Below are 27,299 nucleotides of genomic sequence, written 5' to 3'. Positions count from 1 at the left end.
GCTCTAGTGATTGAAGTGTCGCTAGAGCTGCAGAATGGGCACCCCCTAAAAATAAAGGCGCTATTGGACTCAGGCAGCTCCTGCAATTTTATGAGCAAGGAGTTTGCTGCTGAACACCAGATACAGACCATCCCTTTAAGCAACCCCCTGCAGGTGACCACGATTGATGGCAGGGAGTTGTTGGGAGGAGGAGTCCGCTTGCAGACTGTCCCAATGATAATGAGGGTGGCAAGGCACACAGAACTGATAGCGTTTAATGTGGCCACCCTGGGAGGCGCTCCCATTATTTTGGGAATGAGCTGGCTAGCTCTACATGATCCGCTGGTTGGCTGGCATCAAAGAGTGGTGTCCTTTGGTTCAGCACATTGCCTAGAACACTGCAAAGGGGAGAAGGGTTCAGTAGGGGCCCAAGCCACCCTAGCAGGGACTGAAGTAATGGGGAAGGTGAAGGTACCACCACAGTATGCAGATCTCAGCGACGTGTTCAGCGAGAAGGAAGCTGACCAACTACCACCTCATAGACCCTTTGATTGTCAGATCAATTTACTCCCTGGAGCACAGCTTCCCGTGGGCAAGTTGTATGCCATGTCAGACAGGGAAATGCAGGAGTTGCGAGGGTTCATTGACAAGAACCTGAAGAGAGGCTTCATCAGAGAGTCCAAAGCAGCAGGGGGGAGCCCAGTGTTCTTTGTGGACAAAAAAAATGCGGACAAGCCGAGACTTGTATGTGATTTTAGGCGGCTGAATGCAGTGACTGAACCGGTGGCGTTCCCTATGCCCAGAATTGATGATATTTTGACCATGGTGAGGAAGGGAAAGATTTTCACAAAGCTGGATCTAAGGGGGGCGTACAACCTGATACGCATAAGGAAAGGGGATGAATGGAAAACCACCATGTTTACCCCTTTGGGGGCGTTTGAATACCTCGTTATGCCATTTGGATTACAAGCAGGCTCCGCGTGTTTTCAATCTTTTATGAACCACGTGCTGGGCCCTTTGCTCTACAAGAATTGCGTTGCCTTTCTAGATGATGTGTTGGTGTATTCTGAGAATGAGGAGCAACATGTGAGAGACGTCAGAGAAGTGTTGAGCAGACTGCAAGCCAACAGGCTGTGGGTCAAACTGGAGAAGTGTCGGTTCCATACCAAGGAGGTGGAATTCCTGGGGTACCGCCTGTCAGACAAGGGATTGGCCATGGATCCCGGCAAGGTACAGGCAGTGCTGGAATGGAAAACACCCAAAACCAAGAAGGATGTGCAGAGGTTCCTAGGGTTTGGAAACTTTTATCGTAAGTTCATCCGCAACTTCGCCCATCTGACGGCGCCCATCACTGACTGTCTCAGCAGTAAGAAGAAGTTTGTATGGACGGCGGAGGCGGAGCGAGCGTTTGAGGAACTGAAAAGGGCCTTCGCCTCTGAAGAACAACTTCTGCATGTGGATTTACGAAAGAAGTTAAGGGTTGAAACAGACGCATCTGACAGAGCCATAGGGGCGGTGCTTCTTCTGCAGCCGGGGAAGGAGGAGTCGGAGTGGCGTCCGTGTGCCTTCTTCTCGCGGAAGCTGAACAAATCCGAGAGGAACTACACGGTGTACGACCGAGAACTGCTTGCTATTCATGAGGCGTTCCGGAGATGGAGGCATCTGCTAGTTGGTGCACAACATAAAGTGCAAGTGTGCACGGACCATAAAAATCTAGAGTACTGGAGAACGGCGCGAGTGCTCAACCAAAGGCAGTTGAGATGGGCCCAAGAGTTCTCCAAATTTAACTTTGAGATTTGTTATGTGCCAGGCCCAGAGAATGTTAGGGCGGACGCTCTCTCACGCAAACCTGAATATTTGGAGGGGGAGGGAGCACCCGAAGAAACCCATATCATTCCAGAGGACTGCTGGGTGTGTGGGGCGACTTTGGTGGGGCAAAGGGAATTGGTAGAGGGTACGGTGCAGGATGCATACGCCCAGGGGAAACTCAGGGATCTCAGAGGGGAGGAAGACAAACCCGGTGGTTTTGAGGAGAGAAATGGGGCATTGTATTATAAGGGAGCGTTATATATACCTGAAGGGGAATTGAGGGAGAAAGTACTCAAGCAGCTGCACGATAGCCCCACAGCAGGGCACTTTGGGCAACACAAAACCATGTGGCTGGTTACCAGGGAATTTTGGTGGCCCAAGGTCAGGGAAGATGTGCGGGAGTATGTGAGAGGGTGTGAACAATGCCAAAGAGCCAAGGGGGAGAGGCAGGCGCCGGCTGGTTTATTAGAACCACTGCCCACACCTGAGAGACCGTGGGAAGCAGTGGCAATAGATTTCATGACTGATCTGCCAAGGTCTAGAGGGAAAACAGCCATCATGGTTGTAGTAGACCTGTTAACTAAAATGGCCCACTTCATAGCCTGCTCACATGCGGTTACAGCAGAAGAAACCGCCAAATTGTTTGTAGAGAATGTGTTTAGGTTGCATGGCGCCCCCTTGAGGGTGGTTTCAGACCGAGGGAAACAATTTACTTCCAGGTTCTGGAGGAAGCTCATGAGCTTACTGCATGTAGAGGTTAATTTCTCGACGGCCCGTCATCCTGAAACCAACGGGCAGGCGGAAAGAGCAAATGGGGTTCTCCAACAATATTTGAGGTGTTATGTTAATGACAGAGAGAATGATTGGGTGGAGAAGCTGGCGTTGGCAGAATTTGCCTACAACAATGCAGAGAACGTGTCCACGGGGATGAGCCCCTTTTTGGCTAATCACGGGTGCCATCCCAGAGCCTTCCCAGGGGGGGAGGGGGAGAACTGGAGCGTTCCAGCTGCAGAACAGTTCGTGGAAGAAATGGAAGCGATCCATCGCCAGCTCCAACTCAACTTAAACAGGGCTAAGGAGGAATATAAGAGGCAAGCAGACAAAAACAGAAGGGAAGGTGAAAGCATCAGGGTGGGGGACCAGGTGTGGCTGTCAACCCAAGGGTTGCCATTCAAAGGAGGTTGTAAGAAATTAAGACCCAAAAGGCTGGGTCCGTTTGAAGTCATACAGCAGGTCAATCCAGTGGCTTTCAGGCTCCGGTTACCGAACCACATGAAGCTGCACCCAGTTTTTCACAGGTCGTTGCTGTCACCGTATAGAGGAGACAGTGAGGGGAGGGTCACTAGGGGACCAGCAATGGAGGAGAAGGAACACAGCTACCATGTAGCGGAGATCCTCGATTCCAGGTGGAAGGGAGATCAAGTAGAGTATTTGGTAAGGTGGGAAGGGGAACCGGAGTCGGAAAACACCTGGGTTAGGGCAGAGGATGTCAATGACGAGGTTTTAATAGAGACTTTTCATCAGAGGTTCCCACGTAAACCTCAGCCTGTAGCGAGGTTCCGAAGGGAATACTTTGCCACCACCGACGAGGAAGAGGAGTTGGAGGGGTTCCCAGATTCTGAAGAGGAGGAGGATTCAGCTGGCCAGGACGACGATCGATGGAGAGAATTGTTCGAGACGTCAGAAGATGAGGAAGATTCGTTTCGGGGTTTTAGCCCTTCACCTCCCAGGGGGGAGGAATTGGGAGGGGGTGAGGGGGGCCCTGGAGGGGAGGTGGATGTCAGGGAACTGCCATCAGAGCATCAGGTGGTGGAGGGACTCAGGCAGGATGAAAGAGACTCAACTGCTGAAGCAGGGACCAGCAGGGGGAGGAGTGGGTCTCTGAGGGAATGCGAGCAGGAGGGAGGGCTCAGGGAGGCTTCCAGCGAGAACAGTGGGGAGGTATCGGAGTCTCCCATAGGGAGACCCATACCTCGCAGGAAACTGTCACGCCGTGAGTCCAGGAGACGCGTTTCCGTTAAGGAACTTCTTTGCTGGAAACGCTTCCGCAGACAGCCACTGTCGGACTCTACTAGTGACTAGAGCAGACATGTCTGAGGAGCTCCGTCACACACGGAGGTTTGTGGGGGCGCACAAACTCTGAGGGAGCACGTTTTCACGCACAAGCAGCTAATCAAACCCTCACAGGCAAGAACCTATTTCATTAGATGCCTATAACTCTCTGTGTGTATGCACACACATGTGCAAGTTGGGGGTAGGAACTGTTTTGCAACACAACTTTAAACTAGGGTAAAAATACTTAAATCATAGCCCAAATACTGCTAGCTGTAGGATGAACAGTAAGTCATTTGAAGACATAATCTTGAGGCTCTTTGGACCCGAGAGCAATTTGCTGATGTGTAAAAGGCAGGCAAGGAACACACGGACAGAAAGGTGGTTGTACTGCAGTACCAAAGGACCATGACAGAAAAGTTTAAAGCTCCAGGTGCTTGTCAATTAATTGGGAGAATTAAGTACCCTATGTATTTTCAAGCTGGGCCTCTTTATTGGAGCAGAGTCTGTTATGGACCTCACCATTCCAGCAATAAAAATGCAGTTTAAGCACATCAGGGTTTTAAAGTGTACCTCGGATAGACTCAGCCCCATAAAGCACTAAAGATAAATGGCTGGTTCTGCCACTTCAGTTCCCCCTGGTGCACAATTCATGACACACTTGCAGGTTAATGTGCATTTATGACACTGATGTGCTTTTTCTTTCTTTACAAAGTGGTTCCCCTTAAGCAAGATTGCAAGTGGACATGTGCATTTAAAGGTTGAGTGGTTTTCTCTGGTCACCAATCAAGAGAAACTTTGCGAGGTGAGTTTTTCTGAGAGATCGGAGTCGGCCGAAGTGAGATACTTGCCGCAAGTTGATTGAAAAGATCCAAGTTCCATTCTGTGCCTGTGTGTACTTTGCTAGCTACATAATTCAACCATTTCTTGTGGTGGCTGCATTTAAAGCCCTTCCTTAGCTAAGGGCTAAGGAAGCCCTGTGCATTGATTGGACAGTCAATCAATTGGCATGGAAATTTTAGAAGTGGCTCATTGTCTGTTTAGGGCAAGGCTGCAGCTTGTGGTCAACTCATGTTGGTATTTGCATCCTGACTGTTCCCCTGCCCAGCCACATGGCAGATGAATAGTAACAGTAACAGTAACTCTGTCCGCAAGACCAGCTTTGCATGTGAGGATATCAAAAAAGCTCTTGTCTTATTTTGGATTTCATTTCCCTCCCACAGGACAAGAATGGTTTTGCCACAGCAATTCTCATTGTGTATTTGGACAGGGCTTTCAATCTTCCTGTGAGTAAACTGATGGAACAACACTTTCAAACTGTCCAGCTGCACACAATCCAATTGTTAGTGTCTGCATGCTCATGATGCAGTGGCAGAGATGGAGGACCTGTGGGCCTCTAGGTGTGGTTGGATACCAATTGTCATTTGGCCCAGGGATGGTTGGAGTTGCCGTTCAACAACACCTGGGCAGCCACAGTTCCCCATTTCTGGTGTGCACCGAATGCTGCTGCTTTGGTGCCAAGCATCCCAGTTTGGCTGAGATAATAATTGTGTTATCTGGAAACTAGTATCCACAACTTTGCTAATGCCTTCCAAGTTCTGAAAACTTCTATTCCAGGAAGGAGGTGAATGACGAGTATACAAATCTGTGACTTCCAAAAGTGAACCGATGGGTTTTTAAAAATAAAAGCGGAAGTTGAGATTTCAAACAACAAAATGAATAAGACCAAGCATTCTGCGAAGGCTCCACGAGGGAGGGGTTCACCTGTTTAGGGGATGAAGTGAGGGAAGGAAAGTTCAGAATTTAGCTGGCTGAAAAGTCTTCCCTCCCCAGAATGGAACGATCTGTCAGCTTCAGTTCTTTCAGTTTCACCTTTTTACAGTCTTAAATTCAGTTCTCCACACTTCTGCAGATGTTTGTGATTAAAAAAAATAATCATGAAAATTCTTATGCAGATTTCCCCTAATAACATGCCTTATGCATTTTCACTAATATATTCATTTTATGGACCTCTTTACCCGATGTGTTATGTTGGCAAACATCGTTTGGTAGGAAAACTGCACCTCAAAATTCCAAGGAGTGCAACTTTCGAAGGCTAGCTGCATTTCAGTTCTCACGTTGTTTCAGAAAATGCAAATTTGAAAGTTTCACCTTTAAATGCAAACTGAATTGAATTCCTTGTCTGTTGATAGATTTGAGATTAAGCCCTTGTTCACAATTATGTATGCTGCTAATCTACTTTCAGTAAAATTAGTTTCTGACCCATGTTAGCCTTAGAACTGAAAACAAAGCAAAAACAGCCTTTGTTTTTGAGAAGGAAGCAAGGACTTCTTTTCCTGCTAGATGATTTGCTATTTTCTGGGATTCCCTTTGCTGGCAGCAATATCCTGTTCTTTTCTTCTTATGTGTCCATAGCCTAATCCTACACTACTTCTGTTTGTTATGAGGATCTATACCCTGCCTGTCAATCAGATTTCAAGGGTGTCTTCCAAAATCAGAAAACATAATAAAAACAAGCATGTATATTCTTTAAAACACAGCAGAATAATAAGAGCAGCATAAAACCTAACAGCCAGGATAAAAACAGACCAACTTTGATGGAAGGCTTTAGAAGGAAAATATCCTTGGTGCTGAAATGACCTCAAGGTTGACCCTTGGTGAGCCTACCTGGGGCAAGCGATCAACTGCTGCTGTACGACACCTAACTGTTGTTTTTGTATTCCTTCCTAAATATCTTCCCTAATACAGAAAAATCAGTTTGAATATTACAATGGTGACTGTGGAGCAAAGAAATATAGAAAAGACAGATACATCAAGGTAAATGCTTCAGAGTCCCCTGTGTCTCAAAAGGGGCACACACGCTGAACCAGCCTACTGAATGGATGCCATGGCTAAAACCCTAAAATATGTTGCATCTACGGGGTTAATGTTTGTTTCTCAATGGTATGTCAGTGTCCCATACCAAAAGGAAGAACAGAGACACTGTAGTTGATGGTGCAGGTGAGGCTAAACTGGTGAGCAGCATGTAGGAGGAATGTTTAAGTCAAGATTACGCAAGGCACAAGACATTCATAGCACTTAGCTATGATCAATGGAGCCCAGTAAAAAACTTGGGTGGTCTCTGCTTCCATGCATTCAAAAGCATGTTTCTAGCCCTTGTGGTGCTACAAAAGCAAGTTTATATTTCAAAAAGCTAGCCATTATTATTTTTGGACCAGCCCTGATCCAATAGTTATTGGTTATTCCTATTAGTTTTCCCAGCTACTGGACCACCTCTAGCAAGACCATAATTATCTAGTCATAAATGGTGCTGCCTCTGTCATTGTAATGCAAACTTGAATTGTGTTTGACATATTTGGCAGCTTGGTTGTAGTCTTCTGATTTATACTTGCCGTGTGGCGGTTTTGTGCTTCAGCTATAATGGATGAACTCGACAGTCTTGGTATTGCAAGAGCAGCAGCAGCAATTGCTGCTGACCCCTGTGAGGTTATCTTTACCATATAATGCCCAAATTCTAACTCCAAACATGTATGGCTTAACTCCACTCAGTGAAATAAATGCAGGGTGTAACACTATTGCATTGCATATTGTGGAGAATGTACTGGGGAAACCCAGCCAGATGGGCGGGGTATAAATAATAAATTATTATTAATAATTATTACTGTTTTAATTATTAAAGTTCTGCTCAGAACAGGGTTCCTGTCCCTTCCCAGATCTTGCAGAACTCCCAGTTTTTAATACCTAACATCAGCCTCCCTGTTCAATACACCTCCTTGTGTTTTGGAATTCATGATGCTATTGACACTGTCTTTTCTTTCAAAAATTTAAATAATAAAGAAGATGGAACGCGAACCTTCTTCCTTTGTCCTACTCACAGTGGGCAACAAAACTCATAGAAGCAAGGTAAGGGGGTGTCAGAATTACTGTTTTTTGTTTTTAAAAACTTGAATGGACAGTTGTCTTCATGGGGCAATATGTGGTTTTCCAGTAGCAATGTCATATCTTGGATACGTGTGTACCTTCTCGGATAATTAAAAAGCAACACTTTGTTGTTTTGTAGGTGCTGCCCCAATGAAATATCTGTGGTGTGATGTCCTGTCCCCACTTACTGGGTGGAAGTGACTGCATTTCTTGGGCTGGCGGGAATAGTTACACAGCTGTGTTGTAAATATTTCTTTTGTATGTGGTTGGCTGGGCCCTCCTTTAAGAACATACAGCCAATATGGAGGTGGTTGTTTTTTTTTAACAAAGAGACATTCTGACTAAAAAATAAATAAATAGGTAAGATTCTTGAAATGACAAGAGTCATATTTTGGAACTAAAATTAGCACACTGGGCTACTTTTGCATCCACCAGTAACTTTTTACGGGAATCTTTTTAGATGAAACTTCTAGGTCGGACCAAAAGGCCAACCAGGTGACTCTGAGAATCCCATACCAGAGTTCGAACAATAATAATGTTGGTCAAAATAGCCAAACCTGGGGTGTTTGTGCTGTTATATTTTGTAACTGTGGCCATTGAGTTGCTACCTTTGGGAAGCATTTTGCTTTCTCAGGAACAAAATAGAGCACACAGAGTCTGGGGAAGGTTTGAGATCCCCTTGAGTAGGGTGAAGGCAACGGGACTGTAACAAATGAGGGGCAGTTTGTCTGTTTTTGTTGCATTAAAAACTGATAGTATGGAAAAGTCTTGAACATAATGCATTCTGTCGTATTAATATAGTTGGGCACTCTGATTACAAAATGGATGCTACACCCCTTCCAAAAATTCATTTCTTAAGTGTACGTCTGCTCCAGCTGTTTTTCTTGGGCTATGTCCTGAGAGCCAGTGATGCAACTGAGTGCAAATGAATACATCCTTAGCGAGGCACTTGCTTTTCCCACAGTGTTCCTGCTATGTCAGCGCAGGCATTGCATTAAGAATAATTGCCTACGGTAAGCTTGCAGCTTGACATGACTGCAGCAATCTTCCTCTTTACTCATGAGGAAGCCTGCTAGCACACAGGTACTTTGGCTTGCCACTTCAACTAGCTAACTGAAGCCACCGGCAATGAATCTGTTGGAGAGGGAGGAGTCTGGGCTGTTCTTTCAAGCCTTGAGCTCTCCTTCGTAGCTGCTTCTACTGTGGTCAGTTATTGCGCCCTAAGCAGGGGGTGGAGGGGAATACTTTCTCTTGTTCCACGTTGAGCTCCAGCTTTAATTGATCTAGGCCGACTGGATCGGCTGCTAGCCTATTTATGGTGTGGTTTTCAAAACCTGCTGCAACAAGCAGGAGAGAACTCCCTTTCCATACAGGTGCAAACTGTGGCTACTTCTCTAGAGTTTCGGTTACAATCAATTATAACTCAGCTGGCGTATTTCAGCATTAACATTCATCAGATCATGTGGGGAGTCGCGGTGGGGTGGGGGGAGTCTACAGGGCACCTAACTGGTTCTGTGTGTTTATTTGTCTGACTTAAAGAAAGTGAACTGGGTAAGAGGCTTTTTAAGGGTTGGGTTTTGTCCCTTTTGGGTAAGAAGGTAGTGCTTAAGACAGGGAAACCGATACATCCTTCAAAACATGTTCCGTTGAAGTCAGTGGAACTGTCTTCTGAATTGGTATACTGTCCTGTAAAACCTCCTGCTCTTCAGTTTCTAGCAAAGTAAAACTATGCGCGGCTACTTGGGAGTATGTCCCATTGAATGGGGCCTTCTCTCAGCTAGGTTGGGAATAATTGTTGGTCAAGTGTTCTGTAGCTCATGTGTGGATGTCGTTCTTTCTCTCTTACCCTTCAGACCTGTAATTTCACCAAGGATCCTGCGTGGGGCCAGGCCTTCACATTCTTCGTCCACAGCGCTCCATCGCAGTCTCTTCATCTGGAGGTCAGTTGGCCTTCTCTTGCTTTACGAGCATGTGGCACCACATGAGCTCATGCTTAATGGGTCTTTGACCGAATAATAATAATTGGCACGAGTTTCTGCTCTGTATACACGTGCTCTTGTGCATATAAGCTCCTGTTGCTGCTTTGCAAAGGGACTTCAAAGAAGTGGGTCATTATTTTTACTGAGAAAGGGACTACTGGGCTTTGTGGGAAGGAGGGACCATATTTATGTTTTTTGTAGATATAGTAAAGATATTATTCAGCCTTCCTTTGGGGACTTCAGATTCAATGATATGATGCTCGTGTATTATTATTTTGACTTGTTTCTTGTTACCTAAATACATTATACCTAAATACATTCTACAATTAAAGACCATGTAAAAACATTAATATTTCATGCAAACACCTACAGTTCATACATGTAACAAACGCACACAACCCTCACCCACTAAACAGCCACAGGAGGCTTCAAGTGGCCCTTTGGGGTAAATTTTGACTCTTCAGCTGCCTCGATATCAGCACATTTCTCCCTTCCCCCAATATAGCCTATTCTTTGGTATCAGATGCTGCCCTCCCTCATCCAATAAACTTCTGGCGGGGAATGGAGGAGAGGAGAAAAATGTGAACATTTCCTACAAAGACCCTAAACATCCCAGTTAATGGGGGGGGGGGAGAGTTTAGTAAAAAGTTTATGATGAGTCTAGATCAGTGTTTCCCAAACCTTGGGTCCCCAGCTGCTACAACTCCCACCATCCTCGACCACTGGTCCTGCTAGCTAGCGATGGTGGGAGTTCTAGTCCAGAAACAGCTGGAGACTAAGTTTGGGAAACGCTGATCTAGTGATTCTTTTTTTAAAAAAAAATGCCTTCTTGTTCAGTGGTTAATTACTGCTGAACCACAGCAATGGTGCTACAAATGTTTTAACAACGTACGAAGAATGCTGCTGAATCGGGTCAGTGGCCCACCTAGTCCAGGTTCCTCTTCTCTCAGACCAATCAGATGCTTGTGGGAAACCGGCAAGCAGGATTCAAGCAACAAGAGCACCCTCTCCCTTCCTGCAGTTTTCAACAGCTGGTAAAAGGATTAAAACATTGTTGGAACTAACTCATCATACCAATCATAACTCACCATACTGTCTTGTTTGCTTCCGCCCCCTCTAGATAAAAGATAAGGACCGGGAGAATGCCCTGGGGACCTCTGTGTTATCGCTTGGCAACTTACTAAAAAATCCTGATATGACACTTGAACAGAACTTTCCACTGGATCACTCTGGTGTGGACAGCTCTATTAAGCTGAAAGTTGTGTTGAGGGTAAGTTTAAGGTTCTGCATCTATCTTCCCCCTCCTCGCTTCTCTGTTGTATCTCTTCCTGTAGGAACTTGTTGTGCTTTCCTGAAACTAATTAATTTTCTGCCGTGGCTGTCAGGAATCTCTCTGTTTACATCCTAAGATATATTGCTTCAGACTTCAAAAACGGGTGATTAATTGACATGGGGCACAATGAGTTCTGTCTTGTAGAACTATACTGAAACCAAACTTACTTCATGTATAGATTTGTGCTCCGTGCCAAATTGATATGAACTCAAATCCATCAGAAGCGTGTACAACAAGCTCTTGATCTCTACATCGGATGAATCTATTAAATTATGTGGGTGGAATATCTGGGAGGCATACCTAGAAGGGGACATGTTAGAAGCTCCTTCGTGGGTCCTGTGGGAAACTTCCTTCTAGAAACCCCGCTTCCTCCCAAAGAGGTAATTGGGAAGGTCTTGGGTGTCCATATTGATATGCAAGCAATAGTCCTGGATAAGCAGGCTAGTTTTCAATTCTTGTTTTTATCTTCAAACCACCTTGAGTTCTGCTGAGGGAAAAGGTGGGGTATAAATATATAATATTACTGCTACATTTGAAAACCAGTTAAAACAAGTAACTTGATTAAAATGCTGAATATTTATCAGATTGTGGGATTATGGGTTAGTTTACCCATCACAGAGTTACAGTTCCCAGTCACCCTTAACAAACTACAGTGCCCAGAATTCTTTGAGGGAAAGAACGTTCTTTAAAGGTATAGCGTGTAAGCAGCCTCAGACCAGTCCTCACTAGTCTCTGTGCTGCCCTTGTAGAATTCAGCAAGGAAGAAGATGGGGGCAAGGCTAGAATTAGTTGTCTCTGCTTGTCATTGGCTCTGGCTACTATTCAGCTTCCTGCCCTGTCAGTCCCAAAGGACACTAGCCACCACTGCCAAGGGCAAGCGTGTCATGGGTACCACATGCCTGGCTTAAATTTATTATTTCCAAAGGCCAAATAATAATAATAGGAGGTGGGGATTAATATTGTGGCCAGTGCAAAATAAAAGCCTAAAAAGCTGCTTGGTTAGGAGTGGCTGGAGCATTTCAGTAAAAATCATGATAATGTCTTACCTTGAATTCAACCACAGTTAGTACTTACCTACTTTGTTTTCCATGTTCTACAAATGGGATACGAGGATTTCCAAAAGCACCCAGGTGGTTTAGAACAGAGTTCCCTTCAATTTTCAAAATAATGATCTCAAGCACATGCCGTGCTCTGATGCAGATGGATGCTTTGTATTCTTCCCCAAGACAGATCAGCAACTGGGGAATTGACTTGAAAGCCAACAGCACTTAAACACCTGCGGTCCAATTGTGTATCTGTTTTAACTGCACACACTCAGTGGCGTTAAGGAAATGTTTAAAATGTTCTCTCCTTCGTACCTAACAAGAGAATATTTGCTGTTCCTACATATTTTACGGTTAGGGTCATGCCCCTAGTTTTCCTGATTTCTAGGCTCATTCCAGAGGGCAAGCTCCTCCTCCTTGTCTCATGCAACTAATAGAGAGAGAGAAATGCATATATGTTAATGAGAGAGAGAGGGAGAGAGAACGAACTTTTCCCACTGTGAATTTGGAGCACTTTAGAAGTAGCCTTTGTTAGTGGAAGACAAAACTACTTCCTTTTTTAATTTTTTATTTATTTATTTGGTTTTTCAGATTAAAAATTTACAGTCATATATACAACAAACAACACAAAAACAAGATTCCAAGGAATCTCTTGGACTTCCCTCCTCCCCTTTGTGGGTCTATTCTTAATCATTTCCTCCTGCATCTTTTACGATAATCCAAATCTTTTACCTCTCCATTGTGTCCAAAATTCACCATTAAACTACAGGTGATATTCCAATCCTACTAACAATTTTAACCGTTTACAATGGTTTTTAAGATAAGTTGTAAATTTTCCGCATTCATTATTAAAGTTTTGGTCTTCCTGATTCCTGATTCTTCTGGTCATTTTAGCCATTTGGGCATAATCCATCAACTTGATCTGAAGATAAAGTCCCTACCAGAGAAGAATGGCAGATCAAGTTGACAAAACTCTACTTCCTTGTTCAGTGCCTCTTAATGTTGGGTATGACCATGTTGTTTACTTTCTTTCCCCCCATTTTCTTTTCAGGCTTTGGACATACAGCAGCGTGATCCAGAAAGTACCTATACTGGGCAAGGTCCCATCCCTGCCACTGAGCAGGACGAACCCAAAGGCAAGACACATTTGCCGCCTCCGCCACCACCACCGCCTACTCCTCCTCCTCCACCACCAAAAGTAGAAGTGCCCAAAGCACCCCAGGAGAGGAGCAGCGACTTAGGCCTGCCTGACCCTCAAGGTGACCGACGCGAGAGCAATGCTAACCTTAATGTAAATGAGAAATTGGCAGGGCCTATTGTGATAGAGGCAGTGGCTGGAATTAATGAGCAAGCCGGCACAGGCGGCTTGCGCCCCAAATCCTTGACACCTGCGCAGACCATCCCAGGACGCCGTATGCTGCCAGCCCTGCAGAGACTCCAGGTTGCCCCCAGCATTGCGTCTCTGGGCTCAATATCCGCTTCAAACTTTGATGTAACTTGCAGCAATCTGGATCTCAATAAGTAAGTCTGCCTCGGTGCAAATCTTTGCCTAAACTGAGCATGAGCTGTACGCTTGTTTCTGCACACATTTGGAAAATAAAAGACACGCTTGCAGATGCTAATCTTCTAAGCTAGCATTACTGTGGCTATTTCCTGTTGTTCATGGTATTGAGAAAAGGGGTAAGAGGAACTCCTTAAGGCAGGTTAGTTTGTTTTTAGAGGGTGGTGTTCCTTTGTTTTGAGACTTGCATTACCTTCAAGGTACATAAGTGTTCCTGTGTAGGATTCTCTAAGTATGTTCCAAGATAAAGGTGTGTTTGTGACACTGGGGTACCTCATGCAAAACTTTTGCAGCACCCCCAACATTGTCAGAATGTCAGCCCATTCCCAGGAAAATCCAGGAAGTTAAAGAAATAACAAAAACAAAAACTTGTCTCCAATGACCTATCTTCAATACTTCAGTGACCTAATTAGAATTCCCTCTGGAATCACCCAAATCTGTGGGAGGCTTTTATTTCTCAAGATATGCATTTAGATCAGAGCAACACATGTGTTATAAGTTCAGTGAAGTTTGCTTAAGTGCAGCAGGAAAGGAAGGGATGCACTTCCACTTGTCTCACCACTTTCCCTGGGAGAAACCAACTCTTTCCTGCGGAATTGGATTAAACATCAGTTGGGTTTTTCGCAAATCAACATTTGCTCCGATTCCACAGTAAAGAGCGGGTTTTCCTGGGGAAAGTGGCAGAACAAATGGAAAACCTCTCAGACCATGCTTTCTAGGCACAGGGCAAGTGGAAGTGTGGGTAGCCCTAAAGGGCTTAGAAAGGCTAGCAGTCGGCACACAGACCCCATAGAAATAAAATCACAGCCCTCAGGTTAGATGCCTGTAGCTGCTCCTGGGCAGCTGACCTACCTTCTACTTTCTGCTGGGATTCCAGGTCTCTTTGATGGAAGGCTCTTTGTACTTCATGTTTAGCATCTATACTACTGTGACAGAGTTTTTTTTCTGATTTGAATAGTTTTCAGTACATACATACCTCAAGGTGAAATGGACCCCAGAGAGGGCCAAGAGATGCTGGAATCAAATACATCTTCCTTGGCACAGAGAATTCCTTCTCTTGGGAATGGCTTATAGTTGGTTTAGCTTATGGGGATGAGTGCGAGTTAGTAGGGAACTTAGTTATGCAGCATGTGTTCAGCTTCTGGAGGAGGTTTTGTTTGTTTTTTAAAATATAATTCATTATCTTGCAGTGGGACACTTTATGATGGAATGCCCCTGGGAGAGATTCACCTCACTGTGCGCTATGCATCCCTACGGCAGTCTCTTATCGTGCTGGTCAATGCATGCAGGTAACCCCTGAGAGAGCTGTTTCTCTTTGTCTTCTGTGATTGATATTGTTTAGGGCTTGATTTTTGGTACGGACAATTTTCTGATGTAGACACAACCAGGATGTGCTACATAGATGTGCTCGCATTTACAAACATCCTGTTACATCCTTCTAATACGGAGTGGATCACATGCAGCTACGAACATGGTCTTGCTGGCTGTCTTACCAGTCTGCCACCCATTGACCCCGTCCCTCCCGCCCAGGTCCAGCCACTTCATTTGGTAATGGGTCTTTATTGTAGACCGCATGCTTTGTACTGAAGTGACAAGCCTGGCTCCAAGCACTGTATTAGCAGCAGCCCTATCTACAGAAAAGCTTGGGAGGCACAGATTCCTCTTACTTCTTAATCTGCTTTTCTTACAACTTCTTCAGATGCAGGAAAAACAAGTGTGGGCACACCCATACGCACAATCCTAACACACCATAGATAAGCATTTTTTCCACCTGTTAATCCTAAGGATGGTATCTCATTTCCCAAAAGGAATTTAACGCCCTGCTCTCAGCAAGGAGCACATCCCTATGTCCGCATCTACTTACTCCCAGACAAAAGATGGGTAATGCGAAGAAGAACTACCGTCAAGAAAAGAACTCTGAATCCTCACTACGATGAAAAGTAAGTAAAACCTGGAAGGAATTTTCTTGTCAAGACCCTGCGTGTTTTACCTGCTATTTATTTGCCAGAAATGTGCAGTTGCACCCAAGCCTTTAAATATGTCATTGGCTAAAGCTATGCCTTTACTGGGAGAACTGGGTGTGGCAGTCTGTCATCGTTTGGGTGAAAATGTTGTAAGTGAAGAGCAGTTTCTTATATCTTGTTTCCCTGTTTGGTTTTGCTCACTTTTTCGAAGCTTTTGTTACATCTGTTATAGGAAGGTGCTTTAAAAATTTTGTAGATCTTCTGATGTGGTATATAGAACCTGTGTATACAGTATCTGAAATAACCAGAATTTTGTTATTTTGTTTCTTTACGTGCAAAGAGGAGTAGCACGCTTCCAAAATCCTGCACATCACAATTTTTAAGTGAACATTAATCTGACCCTGGCTTGGATCCCAGCTAGCCATCTGTGAACAGAAGGGCTACTTTCATTCATGGGCAGGACTGGGATTCAGCAGAGGATTATTTCAGGAATTTTATTTCTCCCAGCTCCCTCTTCTGCTGCTCTAGAGGGATCCCCTTTAACCCTCCAGAGCAGATCTGCGAGGGAGCACAAAGAATCTGAAAAATGTATTTCTATCCTGCACACAATTAAAACTGTATCATTTAAAAACATTCCTACAAGTGGAAACCTCATTAGGATCCAAACCAAATGACCTCTGTCATCTAATATTAAAGCAAGGCTGCTCAGCTCGAACAGAGAAAATATGAACCCTCCTCTGTATATCAGCTTCCCTCTCCTGAGAAAGGCTTGCTTTCATGATCCTGAATGCTTAATGGGTAAGCAACGTGTGCTGAAAGCAGAGGATAAATTGATCTGCCTTAGGCTTTTGTCAGAAGCCTGCCACTGGGCAGACTGAGCTATGTCCATGGCCCCTGAGCAGCTGGGCATCTTCAGCTCTGAGCATGAGATTACAGCACACTCAGCAGGAAAAGGTCATCTGTCTAAAGTTGGGATGGGGAACCTTTAGCCCTCCAGCTGTTGCTGAACTACATTTCCCATCACCCCTGACCATGCTGCCTGGGACTAATGGGCCTTGGGAGTCCAGCAAGTGAAAAGCCATAGGTTCTGCACACCTGGTTTAGAGGTAACAAGGAGATGTCCACTTCTATCAGATGACGGAGTGCCTCTGAAATGGAGTGATCTTTCTGTTTTGCATGAAGTGCCCAAAAGGGTCAAAGGTAGCACTGGCCTGGAGTGTGTACACACACACACACACACGCGCACACACACACATACAATCTTAATGTTTCAGTTTGTGGGTAAAAAGTAAAAATCTGATATTCTAGTACCACACCCCCTAATTGTGGTCTCTGAAATAGGGGATGAAGGTGGTTTCAGATCAACCTGGGCTTCAGAAAACATAATGCTTTTGTAATTGTTATCTATTTTTAAAAATCATTAACATTTTAAAAAATCATGCTTCCCACTGTGCAAAAGACCAGTGAGGGAAGTAGTTATTTAGTTTTTCGTAAAATTTATATACCACTTGATTGTGTGGTCAAACTGTCTCATTCATTCATCTAATCTCAATGATGCAAACATTTGGAGGCTAAGAATGTCTCGCTTATCAGAAGCAATGTTTTCAATTAATTTGCAAAGCTTTAAGCTCTTTGTCATATTGTGTCCAGTGCCTATTCAGCATATACACATTTCCTGTCTCTACTTCTAGGTTTGAATTTTTTGACACTCTGGAAGACATCAAGAAACGAGCCTTAGACATTGCAGTGAAAAACAGACGGCGATTTATTTCACATGAAAGGAAGGAGCTTGGAAAGGTATGGCACTGCTTTCAAAAGTTAAGACCACGAGGGCAAATAAGCTGGTGAAATTGATTGCATGGCAGAAAGATTAAATATACTTCCAGTTGTGCCATGATACCCCCTTTCTCACATCTTCTACTGCGTTCTTAGGAGAGAAATCTCCTGTACCCAACTAATCAAGCATTTGCTGCTATATTCAAAATTCTGGTGCTGTCACAACATCCTCTCTGCATTCCAAGGATGGTTATAACTCAATAAAAACTTGCTTGCAGGTTCTATGCCTGGTAATCATCTCTACTTATTTTTGAACCATTTATCTGTAATTCAGACAGTTAATGAAAATATTCAAGAAAGTTATTTGAAATATCTCTTAATTTTTAATTTGTTTGTTTTGAAGGTGCTGATTGACTTGTCAAAGGAAGACTTAGTCAGGGGCTTCTCCCAATGGTATGTTTACATTTACAGCTTATAAGAACATTAAAAAAAAAAGTTATATAGGTTTTAGTTATAACCTTTTGATGCCCTAATATATGTGGTAGTTTCAATGCCTGAACAGTTCCTACAATTGTTATGGATTGCTGTTGTTTTTAGAACAAAACTTTTTCCTAAGAGGGATCACCTCTAGTCTAACCTTACTAGAAAAACCAGCTTCAAAAAGTGGCGGCGGCGGGGGGGAGTGTCTGTCCAGCAATTTTTGTAATGCAATTCTGTTCATTCTTCTGTAGGTATCAGCTGACAAGAAATGGACAGCCTGGACAGCAGCCCCAAAGTTGATACTTGTTGCCTGATGAATAGCTGAAGCAAGTGTACATATGTATATTTTGAACTTTTTAATTACAAAATAGCTTTGTAATTTTTTATTTATCTTCATCACATTGTTTAATACACTTCCATAAAATATTTATTCAAGATGCACTGTTTTGGCAATAGTTCTGTGGTCACTTGCGATGGCAGTACTGCTGGCAATAATACACAATTAAAATGAACATTCCTATGCACGCCTGTGGCATGCATTGGGTCTTCAGTCTAGGAAATGCTTCCAGGTTGTAGTGCAGTACAGTGCTAGCACACCTCACCTGGAGCTCTAGCAGAGAGGCAACTGCTGAATGAAACAGGTGGTACTTCAAGACCACCACCTCTGAGTATATTTGATTGAGAAGCAGAGATCTCAGGAACCTTCCGTAATAACAGAGGGCTATATAAATCTTTCACACTGATTATATACTGTTTTGATAAGAATATGTCACTATTTGCCCTCCACCTTTGATAAGAATATGTCACTATTTGCCCTCCACCCTCTTCCTGAGATGGGGGCAGCAGGGGGTAAGTGTGTGATGACTCTTACTTCTGTGCCAGCTTTTTTTTTAGCCAGTGCAGGGATGACTGGAAAACTCTTTTGCAGCTACAGTCTTCTGGTTCACAACCAAAGTGCATTCTGAACCCCTACAATCTAAATTATATTTATTATGCCAAAGATGCATGCGTTTTCTGAAATTAAACTGAGTGCAAAACTGATTTTAATAAAGAAACTTAAACGCTGTGGTATTGTGACTTTTTGGAGAGAGAGAAATCCCTTGGACCATTATGTGTAAATATCAAAATTTCAATAGTTAAAACCTTTTATTCAACAGCTATACACACATACAGAGGTAGGTAAGTATTAAGTTGAGACATGGCTTACATAATCATCAGGCTTTCCATTTCAGCTTCTGCACAGCAGGTACTATATCTGTCAGATTTCTGACCTCTGAAATGAGAAAAGTGATTGTTATATGCAGTACTTATTACAGTGCAAATCTAGATGACAATAACTTTGTGCAAAGCAATAAACTCTGGTTGTGTCTCCTCAGAAAGGGCAGGCTGTACAGGAGCTTACTGTAGCGTCAAAATGCCAGCCTGCTTCCCCAGCCCACCTAATATAAAATTTAAGTATAAAATTGTTGTATATACCCAGCTACTGATGACATGGATGTTCCTTGCAGCATTTTTTCAGTGGGTGGTTTGTCACTTCTTGTGCTTTGGTGAGTGATCTATTGCCTTGCCCCTACTTCTGTTCGCACCTCAGCCAAATAACTACTACCTAGCCATTTTGTTTTCAGCCACTCAAATGTTTCCTATCTATTTCAAAAGAGGATGTGGAGATCTCCATTCTAGTAAAAATAAAGGGGGGGATACAATAGACTATAATAGCACTACATAAATGGGGCTTGGGTGTTTTTAAAAAAATAAATACTGAGGTCTTGTGTAAGACTTTAGGATTAAAAATGGGAAAACCCAAATGGGAAATGATTTTGGCTCCCTCTCAAAAGGCAAAGTCCTAAATTTTGCATACTGGGAAATATGACAACTAAGGAGCTAGTAAGCATGCTGCTGTATGCTTTAGGTGGGGGGGGTGGAGTGAAATGTACATTTGCAGGTATAGGAATACCTGTACACATGCCTAAAACTAGAAAAGTTAGGGGACAGTAGCGATTGAGGAACCAGAAAACACAGCTGAGAAACATTCCATCAAGCACTTCCTATTAGTATAGATAATAAATAACAGAATGCCTGCCTACGTCTGTTCTGATTCTGGGGAACCAGGAAGATGCAAGTTGCAGAAATCACTTACCTAGAATATGAAGCAAGTCTTCAATAAGACCTTTAAATGCTTGGAAAAAGTTATCATGTTCTTTTAACTCGTCGACAATGCTGAAAAAAAATCAATTGTGCCACATTCATTTCCCTGCAGTTTTCATTTCAGAAACTAACCCATTGAAATCTGTGCTTCCTTCCTCCCAGCTCTTCATATTCCAAGTTTCAAAATTCTCCTTATAAGAATTCTCCTTGATAAGATACATCTATAGTCACCTGTTTCTAACACAATACTCACACTATTACTTCAGGCTACATCTCTGCTTATGGATGTGTTTTACCTTGAAACTGGGCCCAAATATGATTCTCTTCCCTTGCAATTACTCTATGGGGTATATGGCTACATGTAGCCAGCAATTCGAATAGTGTAAATTGGCAGAGCTATGCTACTTGCATCTTTAGCAGCTAGGAGTGTAGGTGCTTAACTGCTGCCTTGCAGTACTGCTGAAACATGAGAACACTTATCTAGCCTCTAAGAAAACAAACAATACCAAAGCTGTGCACTGCTTCTCTCTCCTTTTTAAATAGGGTAGTCAGCAATAATAGGATGTCTGTTTCCATGGGGCAGGGGCCCTCTGTCTGGCCTCACCAACTATGGCACTGCACTCCAACAGCTTTCAACTGGCATGATGCAGCTTCTCCCCTAAAGTTTCCTCACCTCTGCTTTGCCACAACAGCAGGGAAAGGCTATAGTTTAAGGAATTTCCACAAAAGAAGTGTGTCACGGATACTCCAAGTGACCAACAAAGTTGTGCAGTCCATAGTTTATTAAAACTTAAGTCTGATCTCATGCAGAAGCCAAGTCACAATGGGCTGGGGAAGCAGTATTAACTTCAGATTACAAATCAAAAGGTAGCAGAAATAATATCACTCATCAATGGAGTATGAGATCATATATCATTGCAGCTATTCTATTGAGAGGGTCACAGTGCCCCCCCAAAGAAAACTTGATTCTTAGTCCTAGGATTAAATTAAAATGAGGTCCCATTATGGAATGTTCCATAACTACTTCTATGATGTCAATATATATGTACTTCAATTGCCACTGGCTATTTAACTGCAAGAGCAGGGCTTGTGTAAAAAGGCTGTGAGGATCTTCTACAGCAGCCTTTGCCAGCATGGTACAGTAGACTAAAACGTCCATCAGCCCCATCCAACATGGAGCACCAGATCGACAAAGGTCACTTGAGACAGCAGCGGAAGACTTGTCATAGCCTGATTCCACACAGAATGGTTTGCACCATAGCTGCATGGAGATGACCAATAAAATACTTTCTTAGGATAGCCAACTATTTGGTACCACCATCCAGATAAATGGTGCCTTACCAGGACAAGGTTTTGCCCTGCTGGGCTCACAATCCAGAAACTGACACAAGGAAAGCAGAGGTAGAAGCAAACAGAATAAAGTGTCCTTTTAGTTACATGCACATAGTCTTCCAAAGCACTAAGCCTGAGGGGTTATTCCAGAGGGTTCAAAAGGAAGTTATGGGTTTTGAGGGCCGATCTATTGAATGAAGTACTGAGAATGACCACAGCAATATGGATCTAAATGTATCATTCAAGAGTTACTACTATGATTTATCAAGGGCTTGCATACCTTTGGATGTCAGGGGTGCCCAGCAACTGCTCTACCTGCTGGGACACATTCTCATTAAGCAGACTGCATAGCTTTCCAACCCTGTTGACCAGGACACTGGGTGGGGCAGAAGTATCTGGGAAGAAAACATCCATTTCAAGACACACAAACCAAGGAGCAATCTCACTGGAAGTGACTGCCAACACAAACACCCACACTAAATGTGGAATGATCCTCGAGGTTCCATTCTGTATACAGATTGTTTTAAAAAGCAATTACGATAAGGATACTGGGGGACAGGACCAAGCTTTGGGAGATACTGAACACAAAGAGCAGATCTGGGAAAGTACAACAGACACCCACACAGAAGCCAGACAATACTCTTCTTGATCCTGACGATCAATGATACATACAGTGGTGCCTCGCAAGACGAAATTAATCTGTTCTGCAAGTCTCTTCGTCTTGCGGTTTTTTCGTCTTGCGAAGCACGGCTATTAGCGGCTTAGAGGCTATTAGCGGCTATTAATGGCTTAGCGGCTTTAAGAAAAAGGAAACAAACTCGCAAGACGTTTCGTCTTGCGAAGCAAGCCCATAGGGAAATTCATCTTGCAGAATGACTCAAAAAACGGAAAACTCTTTCATCTTGCGCGTTTTTCGTCTTGCGAGGCATTCGTCTTGCGAGGTACCACTGTATCAAGGTAGATGTCCCAAGCAAACAAGAGCAAATTGTCTTTAAGATAAAAAGACACATTGTTTAAGAGCTAGAGACATAGTGAAATTAAGAGAATACATTATAACAAAAAAGTTGATTATAATTATAGTGGTATTTAAGGATTTTTTGAAGTAAGCAAAATGAAGTGTGTTCTATTTGGCAATCACCAAGGCACCTAGTGCATCAGTTCTAATCACAAATGCACTTTTTAAAAAGAGAAAACCATAAATTAAAATATAACATCATATCAAGTATAGGCTATGGTACTTCTGCTTTGCAAAACAGCATGGAATACCTTGTAACTGGGAGGGTGGAAGCAATATTTTTACATAATCATTATGACTACATTATGAGAAATATGTTAAGTTAGGGAGTTTTTAAAAAACTAAAGCAGGTCTAATAAGTATGAGGCTGACTTTCAATGGTCTTTTGCAAATGAAAATCATTTCCCACCACTACCCAAATCATGAAAATCATTTCCCACCACTACCCAAAACAAAAACCAGAAAATCTGGGATTCTAAATCGTATTTATTTGAAATTACGTTTTAGCAATTATTATGACACCCTGCATTTATTATTTTTTATTATTGCATCCCAAGCTGAGGGATGCACATCGGAGGAAGGGAAAGATTATCCATACCTAGTTCTAAAAGATCACAGAGGTTTCTCATAGCATTGATCATTTCGCCAAGTTTTGTATAAACTTCATTCATGCGAGGATAAATTCCATTAATAGATTTCACATCAAAGAGCTTTTGAAAGTGAGACACCATTGCATACAAAGCTTCTTGTGAAGGCACACAACTTCTCTGTAGGATGCAAGACAAAAAGGGGGGCGGAGGATGAAGTAGTTTTAAATCTTGGCTGAGGATGCATACAGAAACATTGAAGATGTCTTCCTCAAAACATAGAAGCCTTATCTAACTAAACAGTTACACTAGTGCAAGGAGATTTATAAGACTTTAAAGGAATTAATTGGTTGGTTTTTATAAGTATAAGCAGAATCAGGACTGAGGTAATTAAAAAAAACCTAACACAGCCAAAGTGATTCTTTGAAGCAAAATTCAATGAGGACCCTAATTTTCTACTGCATTAATGGAAGTGTGTCCTATATCTTATCTGAATATTTGTACCAGATTTTTTTTTTAATAGTACCATCTTTCCAGAACTCTGGAAGTTGTGGTTTCTATTTTCTTGCTTTTATTCTGAAAATGCCTTGCTATCCTTCACAACGAAAGGCGGCATATTAATAATTGTAAAATAAAATAAATACAGGGCTCGATACTAGCACATGCAAATAAATGAATTTCATACTAGAACTTTGAAAAGACATAACTCTGGAACAAAATTACCTTTTCTTTATTTACTACTTCTTCGGAGATTTCATCTACCATGAGCTGAAGGTCTTCAACTCTAATATATTCACTGTTATCCTGCACTGTGACCATACACCAAGGCACTAGTTGTAGAAACAATTTTTTCAGGGACCTATGCAAAGTCTTGAAAGAGCAAGAAATTATTATTAGAAGCCATCACAGTTCCTGCTTTACTTAACATATTTTGTGCACAATCCACACTCCCCTCTCTCGCTTGTGAAGCTTTGTGGAGTTCCTGCCCTGAAGTTCAGAAGGTGGGGGACAAGATGACCAGACCTGACACCATTGGGTGAACTGCCTGGGATCCAGCCGATTCAGGGCTGGCGTAGCCCCACTACCAGAGCACTGTGTTTTGGGGCTTTTTGCTGGATCTTGCCAGCAGGGAACCCACCAGCAAGTGGAAGTTGGCACTGGTGATATTTGCCAGGGCAGCTGGGTAGAGCAACCCCTCTACTTAATCCAGTCCCCACCCAGTCCAGCATAAGGGAGGTTCAGATTGCTCTGCCTGTCTGAAAGTGATCCTTGTGTTTTGTGTGAGACATCCAAATCAGAATCACAATTTTTTTTGTTCTAAAAGTAAAAAAGCAGCTGCTTGAGCAGATGGAGATCAGATTAGGACTACTGGGCTGGGGGAGTACGGGGAGATATCTGACCTCCCCAAAGTACCATTTCTCTAATTAAAATTTCCTCCAAAGCCATTTATCCTGTAGTTGAAAACAGAGAGCTGTTAGTATGTTCTTCCCAAAGGAGAAATGGCAGCTAGAAGGATTTTAACTATCAGGAAAACTATCAGGAGTAACTCGAATGGCCAGAATATGAGCATGTGCAATTTCTATTTAATAGTCAGAGCTCACTGTGTTTGTACTGTGAATTTTAAAAGGAGCAAATAATATATTAAACAACACACAAATCTTCAATGACATTTTGTTAAAAATGAAAAGGCTGACATTCCTCTCTTTTGCTCCTCTCAGAAGAAGGCGGCAGCTTATCAGGATAATTAGTTTGAAATTAAGTTGAAGACTATCATCTCTGGAAAACACACAAGGCACACATCTGAAGAACTAGCTAGCTAGAGAAAGAAAGATTGAAATCAAAGACCATCCGTACCTTTAGGGCCATTAGCTGGTCAGCCCACATCTCAACTGTAAGAGGAAGGTGCTCAAATCCACATTCCTGCTCATCCCCTTTGGGGCAGCTTTGCGGCAACCCTTTCCGCTGCAAATGCGTGACCAACGGAGCTCTTCTTGGGCTTCTTATGATAGCGTCAATGCTGGACAACACCTTTAATGTTAAATATTTGTCAGAAAAAACACACAGCAGAAATTATGACAGATACTATTGCAGTGCTAAATACACACTCTAATTAACATTAAAAATACAATAGAAGACTTGGCTTTCACAGGAGACTGGGGGTATTTTAAAATATCCAGTGAGTGGACAAACCAAGAACTGAAATCCAAAGTCTGACCCGAGTTTGTTCTAGCTACAGTTAAATGAAACTGAAGTTTCCCAAGTTCAAATGTCAAGGAAAACTGCAGCAAGTTCAAAATTGAAAGCAAAAGCTTCAAATCTTCTCAGAGACACAAAAGGGGAGAGGTGGTATGAATGTGAGCTTGAGGCACTCCACAACTCATTCATGTAATAAGGGTGGAAAAACACCCTTATTTTGGAAATGAGTGCATTTTTAATAGCTCCTGCAACCGCACCCCACCTACCTGCAAGTATTTCCTGCAGGTTTCCTGCAGTACCCCTCCTGTAGTACTTTTACATTCTCTGTTTTCTTTCATGCTTTCTTCTTCATCAATCTCATGGGATCTATATTGCAGGTAAAAAAGAAAAAAGGAACTGTAGCAAAAAGGGGGGAAATATTTCAAAAAATGCTTCTATAATCTCTTTTGCTTCAGCAATATTCAGCACACAAAATGAAATAGATGTATTTAAATTAGTTTGAAATGTACAATTCAACCCAGTTTTAATGCTTCATACAAATTACTGTCCCAACCACAAAAAGTGTAGAAGCGGAACACTTCTGAAATGTTCGACAACCGAGCGCGGCTTCCGATTGGCTGCAAGAGCCTCCTGCACTTAAGCGGAAGCCACGTTGGATGTTCAGCTTCTGAAAAACGTTAGAAAACTGGAGCATTTACTTCTAGGTTTTTGGCGTTCAGGAGCCGAAATGTTCCAAAACGGAGGCATTTGGGAGCCGAGGTCTGACTGTAGAAGACTGGCATAAGTGGTTGTTGGGGAAACCTGCAGTTCTCACCAACTTCAGATTCTTTCCCCATCACTTCACACATGTGATTGAGTCTACAAGCACATCCACAATCTCCAGGGATAGTACTGAGACATGCTTTTGCTCCTGTTGTTCACAACAGGGCTTTTGCTTTCCACCAGCCCATCTTTAGAACAACAGTGAAAGCTTGTGTGCCTCTGTTCTTTGGCTTTCTTTTAAGTCTGCCTGCCTTCAGAAGAAGGTTATTTCTAAAAGGCCCCTGCTTTCTCCATCTTCAAAACAGAGGTCTATTGTTAATGCTTAATGGAAATTAGTTACTTGATATTCTTCAGTGCCTTCTCCAGCTTCTTCACTTGGTGTTTGTAAAATTTTAACTCTTGCACAGTTGGTCTAAAAGGAAAAACAAATATCCAGTGCATTTCTAGAGAATCATAATTTTTAAAGTGAGCAGAAGAGCATGCCACCCTCCCTCATCAACCACTAAGTAGTATCTATGGAGACAGTTGCATATTTTGGATTTTTCCAGATTTGTGGAAGATTGCTTGCTGCTTCAGATGGATTTTCACCTCCCTCATAGGGCAACAGCTGCCCAGTGGGAAGGAATCCAGCAGAGAGAGGCAGGCAGGTAAAGACAACTTCAAAGCCAGCTCTAGCTAGAGTTCTCTCACCTCCCACAGGGCCATCTGCCAGCAACCACCTAATGGGAAGAATCCCAATTACTTTTCATATGGTGGCTATTGTGGCTTCAATGTTTTGTTGTTGTTTTTATAGTTAATTTGAAGCTGCATCAAGAAGATATTTATTCTGAATAGAATGCTATAGATCACTTTTACTATTAAAGAAATAATTACATTGTGAAGCAGCTATGCTTTCCTAACAGCCTATAAAACATTCACACTATTTACCTGATTTCCATCTCTTTCCTGAGATTTGTATTTTCACGTAACAGCTGTTCATTTCTGGCTTTTGTTTCGATTATCTGAGTCTGGAAAGACTTCAAAGATTTTTATAATAAATATGTTGTCATATAAGCATTCATAATGTCACTAACCTATCTCAATTGTCTTCACAACAAGTGGGCTAAATAAGTCACTAGTATACTGTACTATTGCTATATACTAAGGAGCTTTACCAACAAAATGTTGAGAAATACTGACTTCCTCAAATAGTCAGCCAGGGAGCTTACAGGTGAACTGTGGTTTGAATCAGGAACTCTTAAGTTTAAAATTCCAGCTATTCAAATTTAAGTATATGACCATTTTCACAATATCTCAAATTATAAAACCAGGTGATAAAAGCCAAATATTACATATCATATTTAAAATTAAACAGCCAGTCAGTCA

At 42.7% G+C, this 27,299-nt stretch overlaps 2 protein-coding genes across 6 annotated transcripts in view; one reads left to right on the top strand and one right to left on the bottom strand.

The window, feature by feature from the left end:
- ESYT3 (extended synaptotagmin 3) overlaps nt 1-18,963 on the top strand; it is a 44,767-nt gene extending 25,804 nt beyond the window's left edge. Inside the window, exons 12-24 of the mRNA XM_081188457.1 lie at nt 4,556-4,645; nt 5,064-5,126; nt 6,589-6,657; nt 7,678-7,743; nt 9,615-9,701; nt 10,861-11,010; nt 13,168-13,637; nt 14,868-14,966; nt 15,486-15,617; nt 17,333-17,438; nt 17,821-17,870; nt 18,149-18,699; nt 18,741-18,963. Coding sequence (XP_081044583.1) covers nt 4,556-4,645; nt 5,064-5,126; nt 6,589-6,657; nt 7,678-7,743; nt 9,615-9,701; nt 10,861-11,010; nt 13,168-13,637; nt 14,868-14,966; nt 15,486-15,617; nt 17,333-17,438; nt 17,821-17,870; nt 18,149-18,197 — 1,431 coding nt within the window. The 3' untranslated portion in view covers nt 18,198-18,699; nt 18,741-18,963. The remainder of the gene's footprint in view (nt 1-4,555; nt 4,646-5,063; nt 5,127-6,588; nt 6,658-7,677; nt 7,744-9,614; nt 9,702-10,860; nt 11,011-13,167; nt 13,638-14,867; nt 14,967-15,485; nt 15,618-17,332; nt 17,439-17,820; nt 17,871-18,148; nt 18,700-18,740) is intronic.
- Nucleotides 18,964-19,024: 61 nt separating this feature from the next.
- The window catches only part of CEP70 (centrosomal protein 70), a 21,244-nt gene continuing 12,969 nt past the window's right edge, over nt 19,025-27,299 (bottom strand). For 4 of the 5 annotated variants that reach the window (XM_081188663.1, XM_081188662.1, XM_081188666.1 and 1 more), the window contains exons 10-18: nt 26,862-26,950; nt 26,275-26,346; nt 25,439-25,538; nt 24,831-25,004; nt 23,700-23,846; nt 22,988-23,156; nt 21,655-21,769; nt 20,035-20,114; nt 19,025-19,170 (exon numbers count right to left, since the gene is read on the bottom strand). In XM_081188663.1, the coding sequence (XP_081044789.1) occupies nt 19,112-19,170; nt 20,035-20,114; nt 21,655-21,769; nt 22,988-23,156; nt 23,700-23,846; nt 24,831-25,004; nt 25,439-25,538; nt 26,275-26,346; nt 26,862-26,950 (1,005 nt within the window). In that variant the 3' untranslated portion in view covers nt 19,025-19,111. Of the gene's footprint in view, nt 19,174-19,540; nt 19,574-20,034; nt 20,115-21,654; nt 21,770-22,987; nt 23,157-23,699; nt 23,847-24,830; nt 25,005-25,438; nt 25,539-26,274; nt 26,347-26,861; nt 26,951-27,299 lie in introns of all 5 variants that reach the window. The other variant, XM_081188665.1, reaches the window with a different exon arrangement.

This window comes from Podarcis bocagei, assembly GCF_964188305.1.
Source record: "Podarcis bocagei genome assembly, chromosome: 1".
Taxonomy (NCBI): domain Eukaryota; kingdom Metazoa; phylum Chordata; class Lepidosauria; order Squamata; family Lacertidae; genus Podarcis; species Podarcis bocagei.
The sequence above is the reverse complement of the archived record's forward strand: the minus strand, read 5'-3'. Positions and strand labels throughout refer to the sequence as shown.